Below are 20,644 nucleotides of genomic sequence, written 5' to 3' on the forward strand. Positions count from 1 at the left end.
TTATTCTAGCTGCAGTGGCTGAGAGCAGAGAGGGAGGAACATCAGGGCACAAAAGGAGGAGCAAGGCAAGAACACGTTGGGTTTTGGGGAGGAGAAGGGTGAGTGTGTGGCCAGGGAGCCAGGGAGATTTGTCTGCATTTGCCCTGGACTCACTTTGTGGCTCCCATCATCCCTGGAGGAGGGAGAAAGATCTCACTAAACTGCCCCCCTTCCCACAATGAGGTTTGGGCAGAGGTAGGTCTGGTGAGATACCTGAGGCTCACCCATCACTCCACAGACCATTTGCTTGTTCCCTTCTGCACACATGCAGATGCTTTGCTGAGCCAGGTCCAGACCTCCAAGACCTGTGTAGGCTGTTGCTTTCCCTCTGTGGGCACTAGCAGGGCCATCCCGAAATGTGAGGCGGGGGTAATGGAAACAGCCCCTGCTGGCTCTGACAGCAAATGGGTGCTAATGAGTGTCCTCTTCTGGTTTCAGCTGACTGGACCGTGTCTTGGAGAGGTTCCCACTGTGCAGAGCGCAAGGAAAGAGGTGAAGCGAAGGAAGAAGCAAACGGATTCAGGGGAGGAGTATAGGGGGAGGGGGAGATGAAGAGGAGGAGGAGGAAGAGCATGGGGGGAGCGTGAGCCCCTCCAAGGACTATCTCACACTTCACCCAAGCCTGTGGCAAATGACTTTTTTTTTTCTTTTTTTTATTTCCCTGTCCCCTCCTCCTTTGGCCTCTTCCCACCCCGGCAACTGTACAAAGCCACAGATTGAATCACAGTAAATTATTATTTGATGGTCTCGACAAACCGTCTTGATGGCTGTGTCCTCCTTCCAGAGGGTGCTGCTGCTGGTGCTCTGGAAGGATCACTGGTGGGACGGCAGGGAGGGAAGGGCACTGAGATTTGCTCTCCATGAACCAAGGTCATGCTGTAGACCATGAGGGTGATTGGGGTGGGGTATCCTTCAGGGAAAGAGCTGTCTTTGTCTCCAGCAAGTCGTTGTCATGTCCCATCCCCCCCAGCCCACCTGAAACTCTTTGCTGGCCCGAAGTTTTGGTGGAGTGGAAGAGCACAACCAGTCCAAGCCTGTCCTCAGTGCTCCCCTGGGTGCTTTGCCTTCAACCTAGTCCTTGTGGGATTTTTTTTATGGCCTCAGATGCGATGCCTGGAAGGGAAGAAGCATTGGGGAGTAGATCTGAGAGCTGGGTTCACCTCAGCTGGTGCCAGTTTTTTGCTTCCTTGATTTTTTTTCCAGGGAGCTCTTTCTGGCACAGCACCTCCCAAATGTTATGTGCTCCAGAGGCAGAATTAGGCCTTTCTGCTCCCCTCCAGCACCTAGCTAACGCTAATACCTGCATAGAACATATGCCTTGGGCTGCTCTGGTCTGTCAGCAGTGTATAATGTATGCAAATCCTCGTCTGCCCTGTGCACGGCTTAATTACTGGTGAGCACGTAGCAGAAGGTCTCTCCTGCACTGCAGACGGCTGTCTGACTGCTCAACAACTAAAACTAAAGGATTCAGACTTCCAGTCCTTGGGTTTAGAGTGGGTAAGAGTGTTTTGGATAAAGGCTAATCTGTTGGGAAGCCTGTCTTCGCTCAGCCCTGCTCCTTTGGGATTTTTGCCTGGGGTCTGACTGGCTTCTTCCATGTGCCTTTCACTTGCAGAGCCAAGATGAAGCATTGCAGTCAGTGCAGCGGGCGGCCCAGTGCTCGCTGTCTTTCCCTCTCCCAAGCTATTGCACAGGCTAATTTAGCTGGCATCCAGAATTAAGAGCATCAAAGGGGGAAGGTGATCCAGCCAAGTGTGGTGGGTAGCCGTTCTGCATGGGCTAGCCCAGGCCTGAAGAGGCGCCAGGTTTGGCAGCCGAGGCCGGCAGGGGTTGGAAGTGGTGAAGGCAGCGTGTGAGTCGCATGCCTCACACGGCAAAACTGGTACAGAAGCCCTGGTCACTGCCGGCACAAAGCCACAGCCCACCCAAGGGTTCCCAGCATCCATGTGGGCAGCTTCCCGTCCCACTCCTCATCCTCTGTCATGCCAGGCAGCAGCAGAATTAAACTCCAGTGTTGCCTGGAGTTGCTGCCTTTGCTTTTGGCCTGGGCAAGAAAGGACTTGTGCTAACAGCTTGCTTTTTGTACTTGCCTGCTCCAAACTGCTGTGGGGCACAGCCCCCACCCTGGCTGCAGCTGCCTGACACCCAGTTCCTGCAGGAGAAGGGCTAATCCCAGCTTGAGTGGGAGAAGTAACCCAAGGGAAGACCTGCCCTGCCTTTAGCTGGGTGTGCTGTTTGCAGTAGCACCTGTCCCCATGCTGGAGGACTGCTGAAGATGAGGAGTCTGGTGTTACGTGGTGGCTGGACCAGAGGCTCCCAGAAAACCTCCCAAACTAAGCTGTTTGAAGTGTGAAGCCTGGAAGTATGGGTTTTGTTCCTAAGATGGCAGCTTGTGTGTAACTGTAGGCAGGGCAGAGGGGAGGGCTACTTCGTCCCTTTAGAAGATGACTAAAAGCCTTAACAGTTAGTGGGTGGGTTGACGTGGGGGCCCTTGCTTGGTGGTGTTACTGCACTAGCAACCTGGTGCTATTTTTCTGCAATAGAGCTTATCCTATCCTTCACCAGGCTCTTGGTGAAGGATGGGATAGCTCTGTCTGGAGGCCTTCAGATGAGAAGTAACTCTGTGTTTGGGGCTCTAACTTTCAGTGTTTGGGGCTCTCTCAAGGACTGGACTCTGGATGGCTCTAACCACTGAGAGTATCCTCTCATTTCTGGTTGGGAGCCAGAAACCACAGTCAAGGACTGGAAACCATGGTCAAGCAAGCTGAGGAGCTCCGGGGAGCACCAGGGGCGAGGTGTCTTCACAGGGTGGGCACCAGCTGCAGCTGCAAGAGGCTAGCACATCTTGGCAAGGGTGTGCTAGAGCAGCACTTGCCAGAATACAAAGTCCTTCAGCAGCTTGATCAGGAGCAGGAAGCCAAAGTATGAGCATCTCCCTTTCAGAGAGGTTTCTGCACCCCTCAGGGTGAGGTTTTTCCAGCTTGCTCAGGAAAGCTCTGGGTCTGGTCAAGTCACATGTGTTATTGTAGCTTGTTCGAGTGTCTCCTGGTTGCAAAATACTGTTGCTTCCTTGGGCCACTCTTCATGGCTGTTGCACCGAGGGGTGCTGAAGATGAGCTGTTTCATCAGTGGTTTTGCAGTCACTGTTTGTGTTCAGCAGCACACCATCAGGCACCAGACAGGCTTTTCTTCCTTGTGGAAGAGTCTAGTTGAAACCTGACATCTTTTATCTGTTGTACACTTCAAGTGGTTCCAGATATTGAGAGTCTCTTTTCTGGGGTGGCTGGTTATAATCCTATTTTATGTACGGCTAAAGCAGAGAGAGATGTGCTAGGAGTCAGTAGGGTTCTTCAGGAGCCAGGGTACACCTTCATCTTGGTGCAGGTTATAGGACAGTGCTATGACAGGACAGCACTTCAGAAAGCCAGTAGGCAGGTAGGAGCTGGAACTGGAGACTGCAAGCATCTTAGGAGGGCCTGGCTGATAGGTGGTGGTCCGAGTCTGGCAGGTTGCAGACTAATCTCATTCCTTTTGTGGATTGCACCCAGCAGAAGCGAGGCAGCCAGGACCCTTTTCAAACAGTGCTGGTCAGTAACGTGGCCGTCTCAGTAGCTGGAAGCACCGTTGGTTAGCTTTTTGCTGTAATTAGAAGATCACAATGAAGCCCAACTCAGGCCAATGCTCAAGTTCATGCTGAAAGTTGGAGGTAGGTTGGGAGCAAAAGGAGGTGCTAAAAGCTTGACGCCACAGCTCTTCCCCTGAAATCATGTATTGATAGTGTATTAATGTAGTACTGCATCTTTCTTCCAGGAGGTTGGCTTCAGGAGAATCATGACAGATCTTCAGTGCGCAGTAAGATACGTCAGCTCTGATCTGATCTGATCTTTGGTGCTGGTAATTTGGGTACAGGATAGCAACTTGCTGGTCATGACAGGCAGGATGTCAGTATATGAGTTCACAATGTGTTCTCTGCTTGCTAGCTGAACTTCTTGAGTCTGAAAGTAGTATCAGGGTTACAGTTTCATTAGAGTGAACGTAGGTCTGGAGAAGGAATTGCTGGGTTTGGAGTTGATTTAGTTGATTTTCCCCATAGTTATTTAAGACGTATTTGTTCTAGAAGTACCTGGACTGGAAGATGTGGTTTTCAGATACTGCAGTCTTTTCTCTTATGACAAGGAGTTTGTTGCCCATCTCAGTTCTGCTTCTGTGGCATGAGCTTAGGTAGAGCAGAACATGCAGTTATTCTGAAGAGCTGTGCCAGTTGCATAGCTGGAGGCTGCAGAAGTCCACAGAGGTAAGCTTTTTGCTCTATTTGGGCACATCAGCTCATGTCTGGCTGCTGTGATCTCTTCAGCTGGTCATGGCAAGGCTGGACTAAACTTGGTGCTGTGCCATGGATCTTGGGCCAGTGTCAACACCACCTCTCAGAAGGCTTCAGGCAGCATCGTACTGATTATTTGTTGAGGCTGCATCTCCCCTGATGGAGGATTGCCACCCTTGAACCTGTTCTTAAATGATGGAATAGCTAAGGAGGTCTGGTCTGGTTTGGTCTGGTCAGGTCCAGATGTCTCAGGACTGATGTCAGTCCTGAGCTTTTCCTATAAGCAGTCCTATAAGCTTTTCTCTCCCACATCATTCAAGCACTCCACACCCTACAGAGGGCTTGGGGCTCAAGAGACATCACAGCTGAGTCAACTGACAGAATTGCTTACAAGTCCTTAAATATGCTGATTAAGTACTGGAACAGATCTCATGGCTTTTCATCTGTGAGGGCTTCCACAGAAGCATTTGCCTAAGCCAGCAGAGATGGCAACTCCAAAACAGATGAGTGCATGGTACTTGCTGAAGGCTTTGGCAAGCATCTGGGTTGAGTTTGCAGGAGCTGGCAGCAATGACTCATTGCTGGAGAGACACCTGAGGCGGGGAGGACGGGGGGGTAGCTGAATGAAAGGCTGAGTTTTACAGAGCAGCCCTGGCTAAGTGCTGGGCTCATCCTTCTCACTTGCTGTGTGGTTGGGTAAGGAGGAGCAGACAAGGTTTCCCTTCTGGACTACAGTCCAGTCCGCTGCTGCAGACCTTTCCAGCCTGAGCGGTACTTCTGTATCACTTCTCCTTGGCTCCACCAGGAGCCAGAAAAGTAAGCAAAGCCACCCAAGAACCAGCTTCCTCAAGCAACTGTGTGGGGGAAGCTTCCGCAGTGAGCTGCAGGCTTAGATACCCCAGGAGTGGGGCTCTGACATGGGGCTGGGCTGAGTGGCCTCCAGGGCACCAGAGTGGCCCTTAATGGGGTGGTTGGAAGCAAGGGCTTGTGGTGTTGCACCCCATCTATCTGCAGATACCTCTAGGGACCTTATACCAGTTTTGGAACAAGGATGGAAGTTTCTTACAGTTAACCTTTCTCTGTGTCTTAGAAAGAGCCTATTTTACTTCGGGGAAGAATAGGGCTAAATAAGCCAGGCTTTAGTGGCTCCAATCCCTCGGACTCATGCCTTTGTGTGTGCCTTCAAAGCCATCTCCATCCCCATCTTGGGTTCCTTTGTAACTGCTGCCAGTGAGTAGGGACACTCGTGGGGTGGGACCAGCTGCTGTGTCTCCTAGTGTGGTGTTGGCCAAGTTGTTTCAGCTTTGGTTTGCTTATTTCCTGTGCTTGTGGTGCCCACGTCCTGTTAGGTGAGCGTGATTGCCTCACTACCAGGAAGATGCTGGTGCATGCCCTGCGGGCCTCCTCAGCTGCTGAGGTTGTAGGATTTGGGAGATGGTTTGGGAAGGGGCCAGACCTGCCTCTTTGAGCTGCTGGGCTGTTATTTTCTCTGTGTGCCGGTTTATACCCTATGATGTGCTGTAGGAAGGGGGTGGCATTGCTCAGAGGATGGTGTGACAGCAAACACCCTGGCCACCAGCAACTGGGGGGAACTAGGACAGGCAGATGGGGCTGGCCCCACGTGCAGCTTCATTTCTCCTAGGGCAGGTGAGCCTTGCTCTCTCTGTGGGTCAAGTACAGGGTCTGTGGTCTAGCAGAGCCAAGGTACCGGCCTCAGCCAAGGCTGCTGGGGGCTGCACGCCTTGCACTCTGCGTGCCCTCGCTCTGCTCCCCAGCTCCAAGCCACCGCTGTGAACAGCCCCTTTGCAGCACACAAGGAGCACATGAGCAGCACAGCAGCACGCGAGCAGCAGGCAAGCAACACAGCAGCACATGAGCATCACAGCAGCACACAGCTATAGCACAGCAGCATGTGAGCAGCAGGCGAGCAGCACAGCAGGCCAAAGAGGAGGAAGGGTCCCAGGCCTAGCTGCCTCTGGCACTGCCTTTGCCAAACAGGCTGGGGTGCAAAGCTCTCAGACACAGCACGCCCATCTCTCTCCCCCAGGACCAGAGCCTAAAACAAACAGCCCAAAGCCTTGCTGCCTCCCTCAGCTTGGCTCTGCTCCAGGCTCCACTTAGCATCAATTATTCAGTGCTGACTTGCTGATGTATTGTGGAGACACGCAGCAGGGTTGCCAAGCACTTGGCGGTGGTGGGTGGTGGGCAGGAAGGATGAGGAGCGCAGCCATAGCTTGGCAGAGAGACAGCAAGTGACAAGGCGAGATGTGGCCACCTGTCTGTCCCAGCTCCTGGCGCTGCTGGTTTGGCTGTTCATGAGCCAGGAAGGACAGGAGCTGTAGGGAGCTGCCAGGGCTGAGCACAGCTTGCGGGGCTTGTGGGGTCTGTGTTGGAGCGGTTTCTGGACAGGGACCAGCCCTGGGAGCTGGAGAGCTGGTGTTAAGAGTTGTCTGAAAGCCGTGACGAGAGCAGTCGCTCCAGTAGGGAAAGGGGGGATTTAATGGGAATACTGGCAAATGCCAAGCATGGAGGGAGAGGCAATGGGAGGACCAGTCCCTGGCTGACAAAGCCATTAGGATTTAAGCAGCAGCCTCACTACCTTCTACAGAATTCATTTGCCACTGGCCCCAGCGCTGTGCAGCAAATGGGTATTGGTAAGCTTGGGCTTGGGACTACACAGGTGTCCTGCTCTTGGTCCCCTGGGAGCAGCACTCAGGCCCTGGGTGGCATAGGAGTGGGTAAGGGGGTAGGGGGTGCTGCTCGACTGGTGCAGGGGCTGTCTGTGCTCCCGTCCCCTTGGGGACACCAGCATCTCCAGTGCAGGGACCTTCCCACAGCAGGAGTGCGTGCTGGTGACCTGCTGCTCCTGGCACCAGCTGAAGGCCAGGCACTTAGCCTGGGCTGCACACCAGGTATCCACCCTTAGACCCACACTGAGGTCTTTCATTTCTCTGGTAAGGGATGGAGGTCAAGTCCCAGGGATGGCCTCCCCCCGGGGAGGACTCTGCAGTGGGTGCTTGGCATGTCCCCCATGAGCCCAGCCCCAAAACCCTACCTGGGACCCCTGATCAGCACCCATTCAAGGCTGGGTACTGCTGTGGCTCCTGCATTAGCTGGAAGGATGCTGTCAGAGGATGCAGTGGAGCCTTGCCTGTCCCCGGTCCCCTCAGAGGCAGGGTGAGCGCACCCTGCTGCAGCCAGGAGGCCATGACCAGGCATGTGCATGGAGTGCAGGGACCATGGATGCCAGTAAGCAACATCTTACTCCATTTTTTTCAATGAGCGAGTGAACCAAGGCTGTTTCAGAGATGAATAGGACTCTGCCTGCTACATCCCTCAAACCCAGCACGACTCACCTTCCCTGGGGGAAACCCTGCCCTTCTGGACACTTCTGCTCCCTCCCCGGCAGCATGGAGCTGAAGCTGTCCCAGCAGTTGGATAAATGCCATATCCTAAACCCTGCAGTGCCTGTCGCATAGGTAACTGCCACAGCCTTCAAACCCAGTCCCAACTGGCTGCTTCCTCTGCACCGCCTGAAAGCCAACAGGTTCAGTGGGGCTGTTGGCCGGGAGGTGACACAAAGCACCTTGTGCAACTGGGCTGCTTGCGGACACCTGGAAACATGGGAGGGACGAGGTTTGCTTCACTCCAGCCCAGGGATGTCCCACCCATGCTCACAGTGGAGCATCTCTGGGCTGGCATCCAGTGTGAAATGATATGGGAGATGAGCAGAGAGCTGCATCCTCACTGCACTGCTGCTCCGCTGTGGTGCTTACTTGTGCTGGCTTTTTTTTTTTTCACAGGGTTGCAGACCAGATTTTAACCAGTTAATATACATGAACTAACTTAAGGACATTAGAGAGCAAGGTAGGAGCTTTTTTTGTTCCTGTTTGACCTCTTTTAGGTGAGGCAGAGCACTGCTAGAAGCAGGAATACCAGTGGGTGATGCACAGGGATGCCACATTTCCTGCGCTGCCCTTAAATCCTAGGGTGGCGTTTAGCTAATCCTGGCCATTCCATTTTGCTGTCAGTCTTTGTGCTCTCTGTGCTGCTCTGGTAGAGACAGATGACCCTGCATTTACCATAACCATGTTGCTTAAGTACCAAATGGCAGGGGAAACCAGAATACTGCCCAAATTTAATACCCCAAAGCCAACAGTACCATGGCCATCTAAGCGCAGGAAGCACTGGCTGCAAAATTTGGGGTGTGTCAGAGGTGCTGCTCGCACACAGCTTTTAAAAATCCATTTTCAGCTGTGAGCAGTACCACCTTACACTCCCAGTGACTGGCATAAGCATGAATCAGTCCTGACTCACGTAGCGTCATGGTGAGTCGCACCCACCCACTCACCCACCCGCCGTGCAAGGAGCTGTGTCCACCTACTCCCTGTCCCGTCCACTGCTCCCAGTGCTGCCCACAGGCAGGAAAACAAACTCCAAACCCAAAATCGCGGCCAAAAAAGAAGGCTGCAGTACGGCTGCTGGCCACCGGCCATGTGTCGGAAGGGATGTGCAGGGGCTGGGGGCAGGATGCTGCCCTTGGCTCAGCGAGCCAGGAGAAGACAGCAGTATGTAGAAAGGAGCAGTTTTCTTTCCAGTGCTGCTGGGGATGCCTGGATTTAACTGCAGTAGAAAAGCAGGGAGGAAGGCAGAGATGGAGTATTGGACCATCTCAGGCAGAGGCAGAGGTTGGACCTGCTGCAGCTGAAGCACACCTGGTGAACCAAGCTAAAAGCCAGCAGCAGAAGGCAACCGGTCTTGCTACAGCATCTATTGCCACAAGAAACCTTGTGGAGTCTGATTTTATGCTAAACTTCTTTAACCATTATCATTACAACCATGTAAAACACAGCATCAAGTACTCTGGACAGTCTGTTTGGATCAGCGTTAAAAAGGATTGATTGACCTTTTTTTCCCCAAAAACTTCCCTACAAAAAAAACCCACAAAAAAAAGAAGAAAAAAAGCACAAACATAAAAATGGTGGTTTTTTTTTTAAAAAAGTAATAATTATAATGCATTAGAAAGAGTCACGGAGGAAGCGTTCCACGCTGTAAACAAGAATAGCAATTAAAAAGAAAAGCAGATGGTAGCCAGGCTCTCAAAAGTGCACAGCCGAGAGACCCTGACCTTGACCACTGTCCCCAGCGCCAGTCCCTGTGGCTCCTACTGCCTGCTGGTGCCACAGCCACTCAAAGTGCTCAATTACAAACCAAAAAATGCACCCCCCAAACCCACAACGTTGGTATTTAAAACTACATGGAAGGCAGCAAGGTGAGAGCCATCCCAGGGCTGTGAGGACAAGGACAGGGGAAGCCACCTTCCTGAGTTTGCTTGCAGTAAGGGTGGCTTTTGCTACAGGGCTGAGGCCGTTGTAGAAGGCTGGGGCAGGCGTGCAAGTCACTTGGGCCAGTTATTTGTCCTGCTGAGCTGCCACCTTCGCCCTTCTCCTTCCCTTCCTATCCCCAGCGAAAGAGCTGAGGCTGGGCCATGTCTGGCCCACCTCTGCTGCCACAGACATCTCCTGGCCACACCTTCATATGCAGCAAAAGGCAGAGGCAAGAGGATCGGTCATCTCCTAGTAGCTTATGGTTTGATGTGCTGTGGTGAGAGCATCACTCCAAGGAAAGCAATGCATGTTGCTGGCTCCCAGCCAGCTCCAGCTACCTTGCCCTAGGAACTCCTCCCAAACCTGCCAGCTTTCAGGGGCTGCAGGTTGGAGAAGAGCTTAGATGACACAGTGAGGAGCTCGGACACCTTCCTAGCAAGAAGCACACTGGTGGGGACACAGAGCCTGTGTCTGCCTGGTCCAAAGGTTACTGAAACCAGCTGGTGGCTTCCCCCAGGCTTGGAACCTTGCTGCTTGTTCCTGTTAGGGCTTGGAGGGGAGGAACCCCCCAAATTCCTGTTGAACACCATGCACCAAATGCTGTGCAACAGGTACTGTGCATTTGACAGCTCTCCAAAATCAGAGCAAACCACTTTTTAAAATGTAAATACTGCAAAACATCCCAGACACACACTGGGTGAGGAGCCCAGGCGCGTGTGCAACATGACGTGCAAAGGCTGTGTGCCCGAAATGAGGGGGAAAGGTCAAAATGAGGGGAAAGAGGTCTCAGCTCTTGCACGTGTGAGCCAAACACGCAGACGTTAGCAGGATTCCTATGTGTGCGAGAGGACAGACCACAAAGCTACAGAAGCCAAGCCAAGAGGTCACCACCAGCCCTCAGATGCTTCTCATTGCTTCCCAGAGAGCTGCAGAGGCCAGTGGGCTGCTAGCAAAAGGCAATCGATACCTGTTCTGAAATACTGCCCACGTATTTTAACACACAAATAGGTTTAACTACTGCACAGTTACTGAAAAACATACTCTAAATTAAAACCAATTCAAGCATCGTTGTCCTAGAAATGACCTGTGGTGTCTCAAAACACAAATACTGAACATTCATACAGCACTTCTCCTCAAAGAGCAACTCTCAACTCCTCACAACACCCCTGCGAGGTAGCTAATAAGGTTATCCCTGCTTTGCAGAGGGAGAGAGGATGAGCAACGTTGGAGACTCAGCAGAAGATGGGGTCTCCAACAGAGCAGGGTTGCAACAGAAGCTGAGTGCTGTGGTCTGACTGGCTACATCCAAAGAAAGATGGGTTGCTCCCTTTGACACTCTCCCTGCTGCTAACATAAACTACCACATGCACACAAGAAAAAAAACCCCTGATAAACCCCACAGAGTAATTTAGTGGAAGTTTTCTGCTGGGCTTCCAGGTAGGCTTCAGATCAGGTTATGTTACTGAAGCAGCCTGTAAGATAAAAAACAGTTTTCAAAGTCTCCTTTGAACTTAAAGGAGCTTTTGCCCAGGGTCTTCACTGAAGGAATGGGAATCCCACCTGCAGTCCCACCTAAGGTGGCATCTGCAGCCACCCCTTCTGAACAGCAGTCAAATAGAGCACATCTGGACTAGTTTATTTCCTGCTGCTTCCATTGATCTTCCTTCCTGATGAAGTCCCTTCACCTGTAGGGGTGAAGTAGATACTGGAACAGGAGTTTGGACCACCTCTTTCAGTGGGGTGAGCTGTCCCCGGGTCCCTGCACACCTCCAGCCAACAGTCTGGGCTGTGCAGCAGTAACACCCTGGGATGGGGAGGAGATGGACAGGCCACCAGGACTTGGTGCATGAAGGGCAAGTGGGCCTGTGGGCACCCATCGTGTTATCTCCTAAGCAGTGGGCTGTGGTGATGCTCTACAGCATCATCTTCCAAATCTCTGTGCCCAGGTTTCCTTCCTTGGTTGTTGATTTCTGAGTGGGCTAAACCAGAAGGGCTGAGATCAGGTTCTGGGCAATGTGTTCCCCTTCCTCAACTCCTATGCCGTTTCCACCCTGACACTTAACTTGGTCAAAGTAAAAGCAGTCTTCAGCTTGGGCACTGTGATTAGACACCATCACACCTCCAGCAGCTTGCTAGTGAAGGCAGGCGGTTTCCCAAGGCAGCAGCCCCTTTTCCTGTTCAGCTAACGGAAAGGCAGTGAGCCTGCTTGCTGCCCTGGACCTGCAAGGGAAAGGCCAGCAGAACGGCCACTCAGCCCAAGAGACCAGGCTCAACCAAGGAGACACCCCCCAGGGACTCACCAGCTGTTAAACGTCCCCTCCAGGACACCATCCACCACCGTGGCAGGAGCCAGGTACATCTGGGCACTGCTCTGTGGAATTGCATAGAGTAGGCAGTGGGGCTGCCTGCACCCCGCCGGGATGGCATGGCCCTGCCTGAAAATGCTGCTGCCTACAACTGCAGGTCTGGGAAAAGAAATAAAGTTCTATTGCTACAAAGGCCTTTGAAAGCAATGCTGTTGGCTGCACTGATCGGGCATTTTAAAGAAAGCATTTCGGACTCCTATGCCTTGTGCCCACTTCTGTGGCCATGAATACCCATGGCAGGCAGGAGCAGAAGAAAACACGCAACACGTTCACCAGCCCTGCCTCTCCCCTGACATGTGATGAGGCTCAGGGAGCTTCAAGGAACAAAAAAAATGAAAGCACTTTCCAGTTTGTCCACAGGAAAGATGCAAACCCAATTTGCTGGTGCCTCCTGGTGCCGGCGGCCACCGCTCCATCTCCTCGCTGGGTGCTCGTACCAAAGCACAGCTCGACAAGCGATGGCTGCTGTGCTGTCACCCCGACACAGCCCTGCTGGGGGTGGGGGGGGGTGGGGGGTGTCCCAAAAATGGGGTGAGGGTGCTGCTCCAGCGCCTGCTTCCTCTCCCTCACCTCCCCCCATCCCCACTAAAACGTCACTGATTTGGGCAGCTTTGCCAGGGGAGGAGAACCTGAAAGGAAACTGTTCTCTGAGTGGGCTTTGGCAACCTGTGACGGTAATTTTGGTTTGGGGCTCAGGGGCGGTCGTGGGGCTTTCAGTGCATTTAAAGGTTTCTGGAGGCTTTTTTGGGCATCTGCCTCCTCCGGGTCCAGCGGAAGAGGTGGTGGCATAGAGGTGGCAGGCAGACATCCAGTCTCCAGCAGAGGCAATGCCACCTGCTTTCTGTTCAAGAAGTCCTGCTCTGTCGCATGGGCCAGGTGGAGGGGAGTGGTGGTTTTGATAATGGTGTAGGAGCTGTTCCCCTCCACTGTGGGGGACGGCGCCCGCTGGAAGGGGCAGCCCTCGCCCAGCCCCGCTGCCTCCGACTCGCTGCTGGATAAGATGGGCACACTGCTGCCTGCCAGCCTGTGCGTGGGCAGTGCGCCCAAGCCCTCCGGCCAGTGCGCGGTGCTGGGGGCGCTCCCTGGCCTGTTCTGCTGCAGGCTGGTGAGCTCCCCCGTGGATGCAGCTTTGGATGCCAAGTGCTTCAAGTCCATTTTGTCCGGCAGTGCCGCTCTGCAGCATTTCTCGGCCATCTCCTCCCTGCACTCGCTCTTGGGGGAGCTGTCATGCTGCGATGTGCTGGAAAGCCGCTGCCAGCCACCTGGCAGAGGATGAGGGTGTGCATCGAGCACTTTCTCTTTGCAGAGGGAAGATGCTTGTTCTCCTGCCGGCAGGGCAGCAGGATTTGGCTGCCATACCACATGGTCCGTAGCGGAAAGCTCAGCGGTGCTTGAGTTGGAAGGACTTGGTGTGTTTTGGAGAGAGGAGGCCAAGGAATCATGCTCAGCCGGGGTGGGGAGGGAGATCGACTCATGATCCACCATGGCACAGCCAGGAATGAGAAGAGGCTGCTCCGGAGGCAGGGCCATAGGCAGGAGGTGATGATGGGCCTGCGTCTCACTCAGCTTCAGAAGAGATGGCGGCTGCTCGTCCCTGGTGGGCTCCACCCAACCCTCCTCTCCTGGTGGCCCCCCACCAGGAGGATGCAGGTGGATGTCCGTTGCTTCAGCTGCTTCACTGCCCTGGAGGGTGGGAATCCTTGCCTCCACCGCTGTCATTCCTCCCGGTGCCCCGGGACCTCTGTGGGGATGGAGCTCCCTCTCTGGGGGGTGCTCACCCACCCGGCCGTTCTGGCCATTGACTGCCATGTTGCCCTTCACAGCTACTGGGTTCAGGGAAAGCTCCAGGCCCAGGGGTTTCCGTGGGAACTCCTCAGGCTTTGCTGCATTGGAAGTGGAGAAAACAAAATAAAACCAAAACTGTGCATCGGTTCATTTTTGCATGCCCTGACTGCGGGGAAGGTAGATGCTGCACCCAGCGGATGCCAGCCCTTCTGGCTGTCCTGGCTCCCAGCCATGCCAGAGGGATGCTCTTGTCCCCAGGGCACACAGGTACCACCAGCCATTCCCGCTGGGCTGCCTACCCTCCCCTCTACCCACCTGGCGGGGGGAGGTCAAATTTCATCTTGCGCAGTTCGGTCATTGACACCTGCAGTTGCTCAATGACGGCATCGTCCTCGTACTGCAGGGAAGCGGCAATTTTCTCCTGCAGAAATTCCCGTAAATCTTCCAGTGTCATCTTCAGCAAGCGCTCTGGGGGATGGTAGAAAGGAGTTAATGGCAGCGGCACGGCCAAATTGCAGCGCAGCACGAGCGTGGGTTGCATTGCTTTGGTTTTATCTGGTATTCTGCTGCTGTTCCCACTCTGGGGTGGGACAGCCTGAACGTTTTTGCCTCTCTCCCACCTTCCCACTGTTGCTTAGGGTTGTCGATACATTTACATATCCGTGCCACCTCTGGGCAGTAGCTCAGCAATGGCAGGATGATGGTGGGGCTGGGACCTATGCTGACCAGGATGCATGTTTCGGGCCATTTCTGGAAGTTCTCACCAATACCTCTAGGAGGAGGAAAAGCTCCATGAGATAGACCCAGACTGAACAGCCACTGCCAGCAGCTGCCACCGCCAGCCAGGGATGCCAACCTGCACCAGCCAGCAGGCAGGGATGCTGCCCCACGCCAGGGATGCAGGCAGGAACGGGATGCAGGCAGGGATGCTGATCCGCACCACACATTCCTCAAGGAAGAGACATGATTTCACAGCCAGGCTGAAACTTCTGCCTGCCTGCCCATTTCCCAGTCTTTGCAAACAAATGGGATAGTTGAAGATGTATGTCTGGATAGCCTGTTCTTCATTCAACTGAAGGAAGAGCAGGGTGGCTGTTTGCAGAAGCCAACACACGCAGTCCCATAAATCCCACTGGCCCAAAGGTTCTCAGCATGCAATATCAGCATCGCTCCTGTCCCAGATTAAAGACCTAACAGGGTGACAAAGCAAGGCAACTAGCTTATGGGAGTGGAGGGGTTCAAAGTCTCAAAGAAACATCACTGCCTTAATGTTATGTAAGAAAACCAGGTTTTGGTCATTTTAGAAGTATATTAATGGATTTATTTCTCCCTCTACAGCCTTTTCAGCTGAACTGCCACATAGAGCTTTGCAGACAGATGGACTGCTGTCTGTATTGCCCCTAAAAGCACACTGATAAAAGACGTGGGGCGCAGCATGCAGAAAGAGGCAGCTGGAAGCGTTTCAGGTGGGGTTTGCTGTGCACTGGAGTGCAGGATTTCAACCCTTGTGGCATCTCATTTCCTCCTTGGAGCATCAGCACAGGACTGTGCCTTTTGGGGCCAGCGCAGGGCACCAAGTAGGCTGGTAGCGGCCAGCAAGGCTTTCCGGGTCGGCAGCACAAGGGTGGCCCAGCATGGTGCCACCTCTGCCATACGAGACGCGCTCTGCTGGGACCTTACTTTTGTGCAGTTTGAGGATGGTGTAAGCCATGGCCGTCAGCACCCGCTCTCCTTCGAGGATGTAGATATCCCACAGCCGCAAGGTGAGGGTGAAGGGGGTCTGTTTCAAACACACAAACAAAAAACCAGCTCTTTAGCACCACAGTCATTAGCACTGATTGATGGGATGATAATACAGAGGTTGGTGGTATCACTTCGTCCCCTCACACCAAAACACACCAGGGCGAGACACTGGATGTCCAGGATTCATCTATAACACAAAAACCTATTGTATTATCTATGCTTTCGCCTTAAAGCTAACACCCTTGGGTGGCCGGGAAAGTACTTAAAACCCAGCTGTGAATGCAGAAAAAGGAGAAACCTTCCGCACAGGCATACTAGCACATGGATTCCTCTACCCTGGAGGGAGCATCATCATCTTTCAGCCTTGCGGGCACACAAAACCACTCCTGTATCCATCCAAACTGCCCAAACAGATGAGGGGCTATTTATGGGCTAGGTCTGAAGGCCCATTGGTGCTTTCACTAAGCATTAAAAAAAAAATCACTCCTTTGGTGTCTAGAGAAGTGGGTTTCCTTATATACAGGCTTATTTCTGCCTGCTAGAAAAACCTCTGCCAGAGGTTTTCATTTGCACCTGGACCCAATCTGACAAACAGGAGTGAACTGATATTCAAAATGATGGAGCAGCCCATCATCTCCTAGCAAAGATTTAAGGCATCTCACCAACACAGGAATTAATACTAGTCCTACTGTGATATTTAAGTTCAAATTTAGGATGCTGTGCTTACTCTCCAGAATTTGGCACAACTGGCCGTTGCAGCTCTTTTACCACATGTTACTGCAGTTAAAGGGATTTTGCATTTTATACACCTTTTAGTGACAGACTGCAAAGCAGTGAGTTTGCTCTCAAGGAGAAGAGGTCATCCACTGTTTTATAGGAGACGAGGCAGCAGAAAACTGAGACTGGGGACACACAGATGTCCTAAACGTTAGCAAGTCTGGATCTTGTGTTCAAGTCTGCAAGCACAATGCTGCCCCTAAGAATAAAGTAGTCTTGGCTTGGGACTGGCAAATTAGCTCTGGACAAATCAGGGTAATTTTCTCATGCTTTCATGTGTCTCCAGTGCCCAGCCTGCTCCTTTGCCTGCAGCTGCTGCAGTGCTATTTGTTCAGGTTTGTGCCTCCAGCTCTTTTTCTCTCTACGTTGTTTCCAGAGCCAAAGTGAGGTTAATTGCCTTTGCAGCAGCGCCAGTGGGCAAGAGAAAGACCTCTCCCGACTTTGAAGCTTATACTGCTGCTGCTGAGCCATCTCCCAGAGACCGCTTGTGATGAGGCAGCAGGAATTGGCTTGTCATCAGTGACATGCAGTTATTTTTAGCTTCTCCCTTATTAATTCTTTTTGCCTTATAAGTGTGCATAATATCCCACCTTATAAAATATTAACACCTTCTTCAAATTATGATACTTTTTCAAAAAAACAGGCGGATTAACCATGCATGCAAGTGACAGAGCAGCAAACAACCCGCAGAGCATTCTCACCCGGTCAATGAAACACTGCAGGAACCACTTGGTCGTGTAAATCCCTGTGGTCATCTGCTCCTTGTCCTAGGAGAAGACAGCAAAGAGAAACAGGCATTTCACCAGGCTGGCTGCTGGAGGTTCAAGCAACTCATAGGGCTTTTGGGGAGGTTGGTTGGTTGGTTTATTAATGCTGGGGTCTGCGTGTAGGATCTGGCTGTGGTTTGTCTCCCAACAAAACCCCTGCTTTAAATACCAATGTTGAAGCCCTGCTTTGGCCCTTTGCCCAAGATACTCATTGAACCTGATCCTCGATGTGGCCAGACTTCAGCCACAACTTTGGAGAGGGATTTCTAGGAGAAGCTTTTCTGGCCTAATATCTACTCCAGGGATTTACAAAAACCTTCCAGGAACTCAAATTATGCACTCCTTGCAGACTACCATTTTTGTTTCCATAGCAATTCCCATGTGAACCTCTCAGAGCACCACAAAAATTATTAACCCCAAGTATCCCACAGGTAAATCCAGACCTGCACAGTTAAGCCAGCTTTGCTAGCACTACCTCATTTGCAAGGCATGGCTGCTGCAGGAGCAGGACAGCCTGACAGGCTAAGGAAAAATCTTAAAAACCTCACCAACATCACCCCAGTCTACTACTTTTCCATCCCTGTCTAGTGCCCGGCACAGCGCTCGCACACAGCTTTGCTGTTACTGACACGGCTGATGGTGTGGCATGGCCGGTGCTGGGATGCACGGCACCCTGCATGTGCACAAAGTTGACATGACTGCCACTGCAAAGCCAGCAAAGTGGCAGGGATGGGAAGAGAAAGAAGCCCATGGGATTAATGGTCAGCTCTGGTCTTTGCTTTCGGCTGGTGCTGGGCACCTGCAAGCCTGGGGAGCCTTTGGGAGCCAGGAGGCATGAGCAGCTTTCAGAGAGTTATTCCCATCCTCCTCGCCCAGGTCTCCCCACTCCCGTGGCTATAATTAAGTGAAAACCTCTCCTGGTTCTGTTTCACTTATATGGCCAGGGCTGGCTTGCTTGCAGCACAAAGCAAGAGCTGTTGCATATGATGGCAATATAAACAGCTTTTCCTGGAGCCGGGCCACTGAGCCCCTTGGGAGCATAAGAAACCTTCAGGAGTCTGGCCACTGAATACCAACTGTCTACAGCAATGCAAGGGGGGACAAGGGGACAAAAAAAAAGGGAGCAGGTGTTGCAAAATAGTCGCCTAGACGTCAGACTGCAGTTGATGTGTCCTGCAGATGCTCCTCCAGCCACCAAATGGGCTTGTACCATCTGCTAGAGAGAAAAACAACTGGACGTGCCCAAGCAACAAAACACACAGCAAATCTTACGTGCCTCCTGTCTTTAACAACAGCAAAGCCGCTAAATGCAAGCACTTAGGGCTAATAATTATTGAATTTGGACTCCAGACAGTCCAGCAACACCCTTCGCGCTTTGCAGCTGGTGTAAGAGCACAGCCCAGCCTCACTGCTGTATGCAACAGCTCCTTTTACTGCTGCCTCTGTGAGCCTTCTTGCCTGGCTTTCCTAAGGAAGCCTTTAGATTTTAGCAGTCCCTACACTAATGATGACCAGTAAGCAAATGATAACCATTCACCTCAGCAAGATTCAGGCACCCCATTTAATAAACGCTTGCCTCCTTGTGGCTGAAGCAGTCCTACACGGTTAGAAACATGTTCAGTTGTGCATCTATTTCGCAGAACATTACACTAATTGCTTTAGCATTAAAATGCGATATTAGTATCGGGAGACTGATAGCAAAGAGATACCATGTGCTTCTTCAGTTTGGGAAACAGTTTGCTTAAAATCTGCTCGTGGTGAGCTTGAAATCTCTGCAGCTTCGGGAACCCAGGAATGAAAAAACCTTAACGAGAACAGATGAGAGAAATAAAAAATAATCAGAAAAGCTCTGGAGCTGTCATGGGGGCAGCCTGATTTTCTAGAAACTCATCCCCTGGGTCGCCTGTTGAAGTCGGCTGGACCATAGTGCACCCAACTACCTCCCTTGGCATCCCTCCCAGAGCCCGCCCTTCACCCCATCTACATGGGCGACAGCAGCCTCAGCGCTAACCCTAGCTGGTCCTCACCCCAGCCCTGCAGAGTAGACCTGTTCACCTCCCCACCGCCTGCCCGCCTGAGACTTGGCTTGGCCAAGACCTCTCTGAACACATCTCAGTGCTTACCAAGGTTCAGAGAAAAGCTGAAGATGTTTGAACACCACAAGCTTGTGCAGTGCCCGGTAGTCTAGCAGGACACGCGTTTAAGACTGTCTGGAGTTATCAAGCCATAAGGCTTAGCCCTCCACTCATAAAATAACCCTCTGTGCATAGATTACTGCTAACCACAAGTAAGATGAAAGGATTTTTAATGTGTTTGAAGTAAAATAATACAGCACATTTGGTGGAATTACATCTTCATAAAAACACAGGGGCACATAGCTCATGGCATGCTAAAAATGGAGCATTACATGATGCTCTTGGATGTACTTCTGTGAGACTTCTTAAAAACTCATAACGTTGAGTTAATTGATTGCCAAGGGCACAGCACTCTGGAGGGAAGATAGCACCTCTGTGAAAGTGTTAATTACTGTGTGCTAAAGCTCAGTGCTGATAAACCACATTTTTCTCTGATGAACTTGTCTGCCTCCAAGAGTGAAGTTCAGATCCATATTCGGGTTGCGTTGGCACATAATTAAGCCTTACCTGCTTTAAACAAGTATGTGAGGAGAAACGAGGCTCTACTGACCAACCTAAACAGCCCTCCCTCCCGTCGCAAGAGCCCCCATCCACATCTCGCCCCAGCCTTACCATGCATGGCATGCCGCTGGTTGGTCAGCAGCTGTGCCAGTGCCCAAAATGCATCCTCTTCGTTTAAGTACATCAGGAGGATGGCTGCGATCTGGCTCATCCCTTGGCAGTAGCTCACTTCCTGCAAGAGCCAAGAGGGGCACATGTGCTGCCACGCCGTCAGACCCCAGCATGATGCTAAAGCTGCAGAAGCAGGTCAGGCTGCCTGTGCTTCCCTCTCCTCTTTCAAGGTCTGTCCCGTTTCAAGGTCTTTATTGTTTATGCCCAAATTCACAGCTCCCATATGTCTACAGCATCCACCATGTCACTGACTCACAGAGTGGTTTGGGTTGGAAGGGTTGGCTTTGAAGATCATCTCGTCCAACCCCCCCGCCATGGGCAGAGACATCTTTCACTAGATCAGGTTGCTCAAAGCCCTCTCCAACCTGAGCTTTAACACTTCCAATGATGGGGCATCCACAGCTTCTCTGGGCAACCTGTTCCAGTACCTCACCATCCTCATTGTAAAAAATGTCTTCCTTGTGTCCAATCTAAACCTACCCTCTTTCAGTTTAAAACCGTTGCCCCTTGTCCTGTCACTACAGGCCCTGGTAAAAAGTCTTCCTGTCTTTCTTATAAGCCCCCTTTATATATTGAGAGGCCACAATAAGGTCTCCCCAGAGCCTTCTCTTCCCCAGGCTGAACATCCCCAACTCTCCGCCTTTCTTCATGGGAGAGGTGTTCCAGCCTTCTGACCATTTTCGTGGCCCTCCTCTGGACCTGCTCTAGCAGG

General features: G+C 52.1%; 2 protein-coding genes across 7 annotated transcripts in view; one reads left to right on the forward strand and one right to left on the reverse strand.

Moving 5' to 3' along the window:
- Positions 1 to 807, forward strand: part of HRAS (HRas proto-oncogene, GTPase) — a 43,322-nt gene extending 42,515 nt beyond the window's left edge. Inside the window, exon 7 of one of the 2 annotated variants that reach the window (XM_075502377.1) lies at positions 478 to 807. The gene's annotated coding sequence lies outside the window, so the exon portion shown is untranslated. The remainder of the gene's footprint in view (positions 1 to 477) is intronic. The other variant, XM_075502376.1, reaches the window with a different exon arrangement.
- Positions 808 to 9,820: 9,013 nt separating this feature from the next.
- LOC142410244 (uncharacterized) overlaps positions 9,821 to 20,644 on the reverse strand; it is an 83,135-nt gene continuing 72,311 nt past the window's right edge. For all 5 annotated transcript variants that reach the window (XM_075502387.1, XM_075502383.1, XM_075502385.1 and 2 more), the window contains 6 exons: positions 19,873 to 19,993; positions 18,835 to 18,929; positions 17,060 to 17,125; positions 15,519 to 15,618; positions 14,154 to 14,306; positions 9,821 to 13,936 (listed from right to left, as the gene is read on the reverse strand). In XM_075502387.1, coding sequence (XP_075358502.1) covers positions 12,639 to 13,936; positions 14,154 to 14,306; positions 15,519 to 15,618; positions 17,060 to 17,125; positions 18,835 to 18,929; positions 19,873 to 19,993 — 1,833 coding nt within the window. In that variant the 3' untranslated portion in view covers positions 9,821 to 12,638. The remainder of the gene's footprint in view (positions 13,937 to 14,153; positions 14,307 to 15,518; positions 15,619 to 17,059; positions 17,126 to 18,834; positions 18,930 to 19,872; positions 19,994 to 20,644) is intronic.

The sequence above is a fragment of the Mycteria americana genome, chromosome 5, assembly GCF_035582795.1.
Source record: "Mycteria americana isolate JAX WOST 10 ecotype Jacksonville Zoo and Gardens chromosome 5, USCA_MyAme_1.0, whole genome shotgun sequence".
Taxonomy (NCBI): domain Eukaryota; kingdom Metazoa; phylum Chordata; class Aves; order Ciconiiformes; family Ciconiidae; genus Mycteria; species Mycteria americana.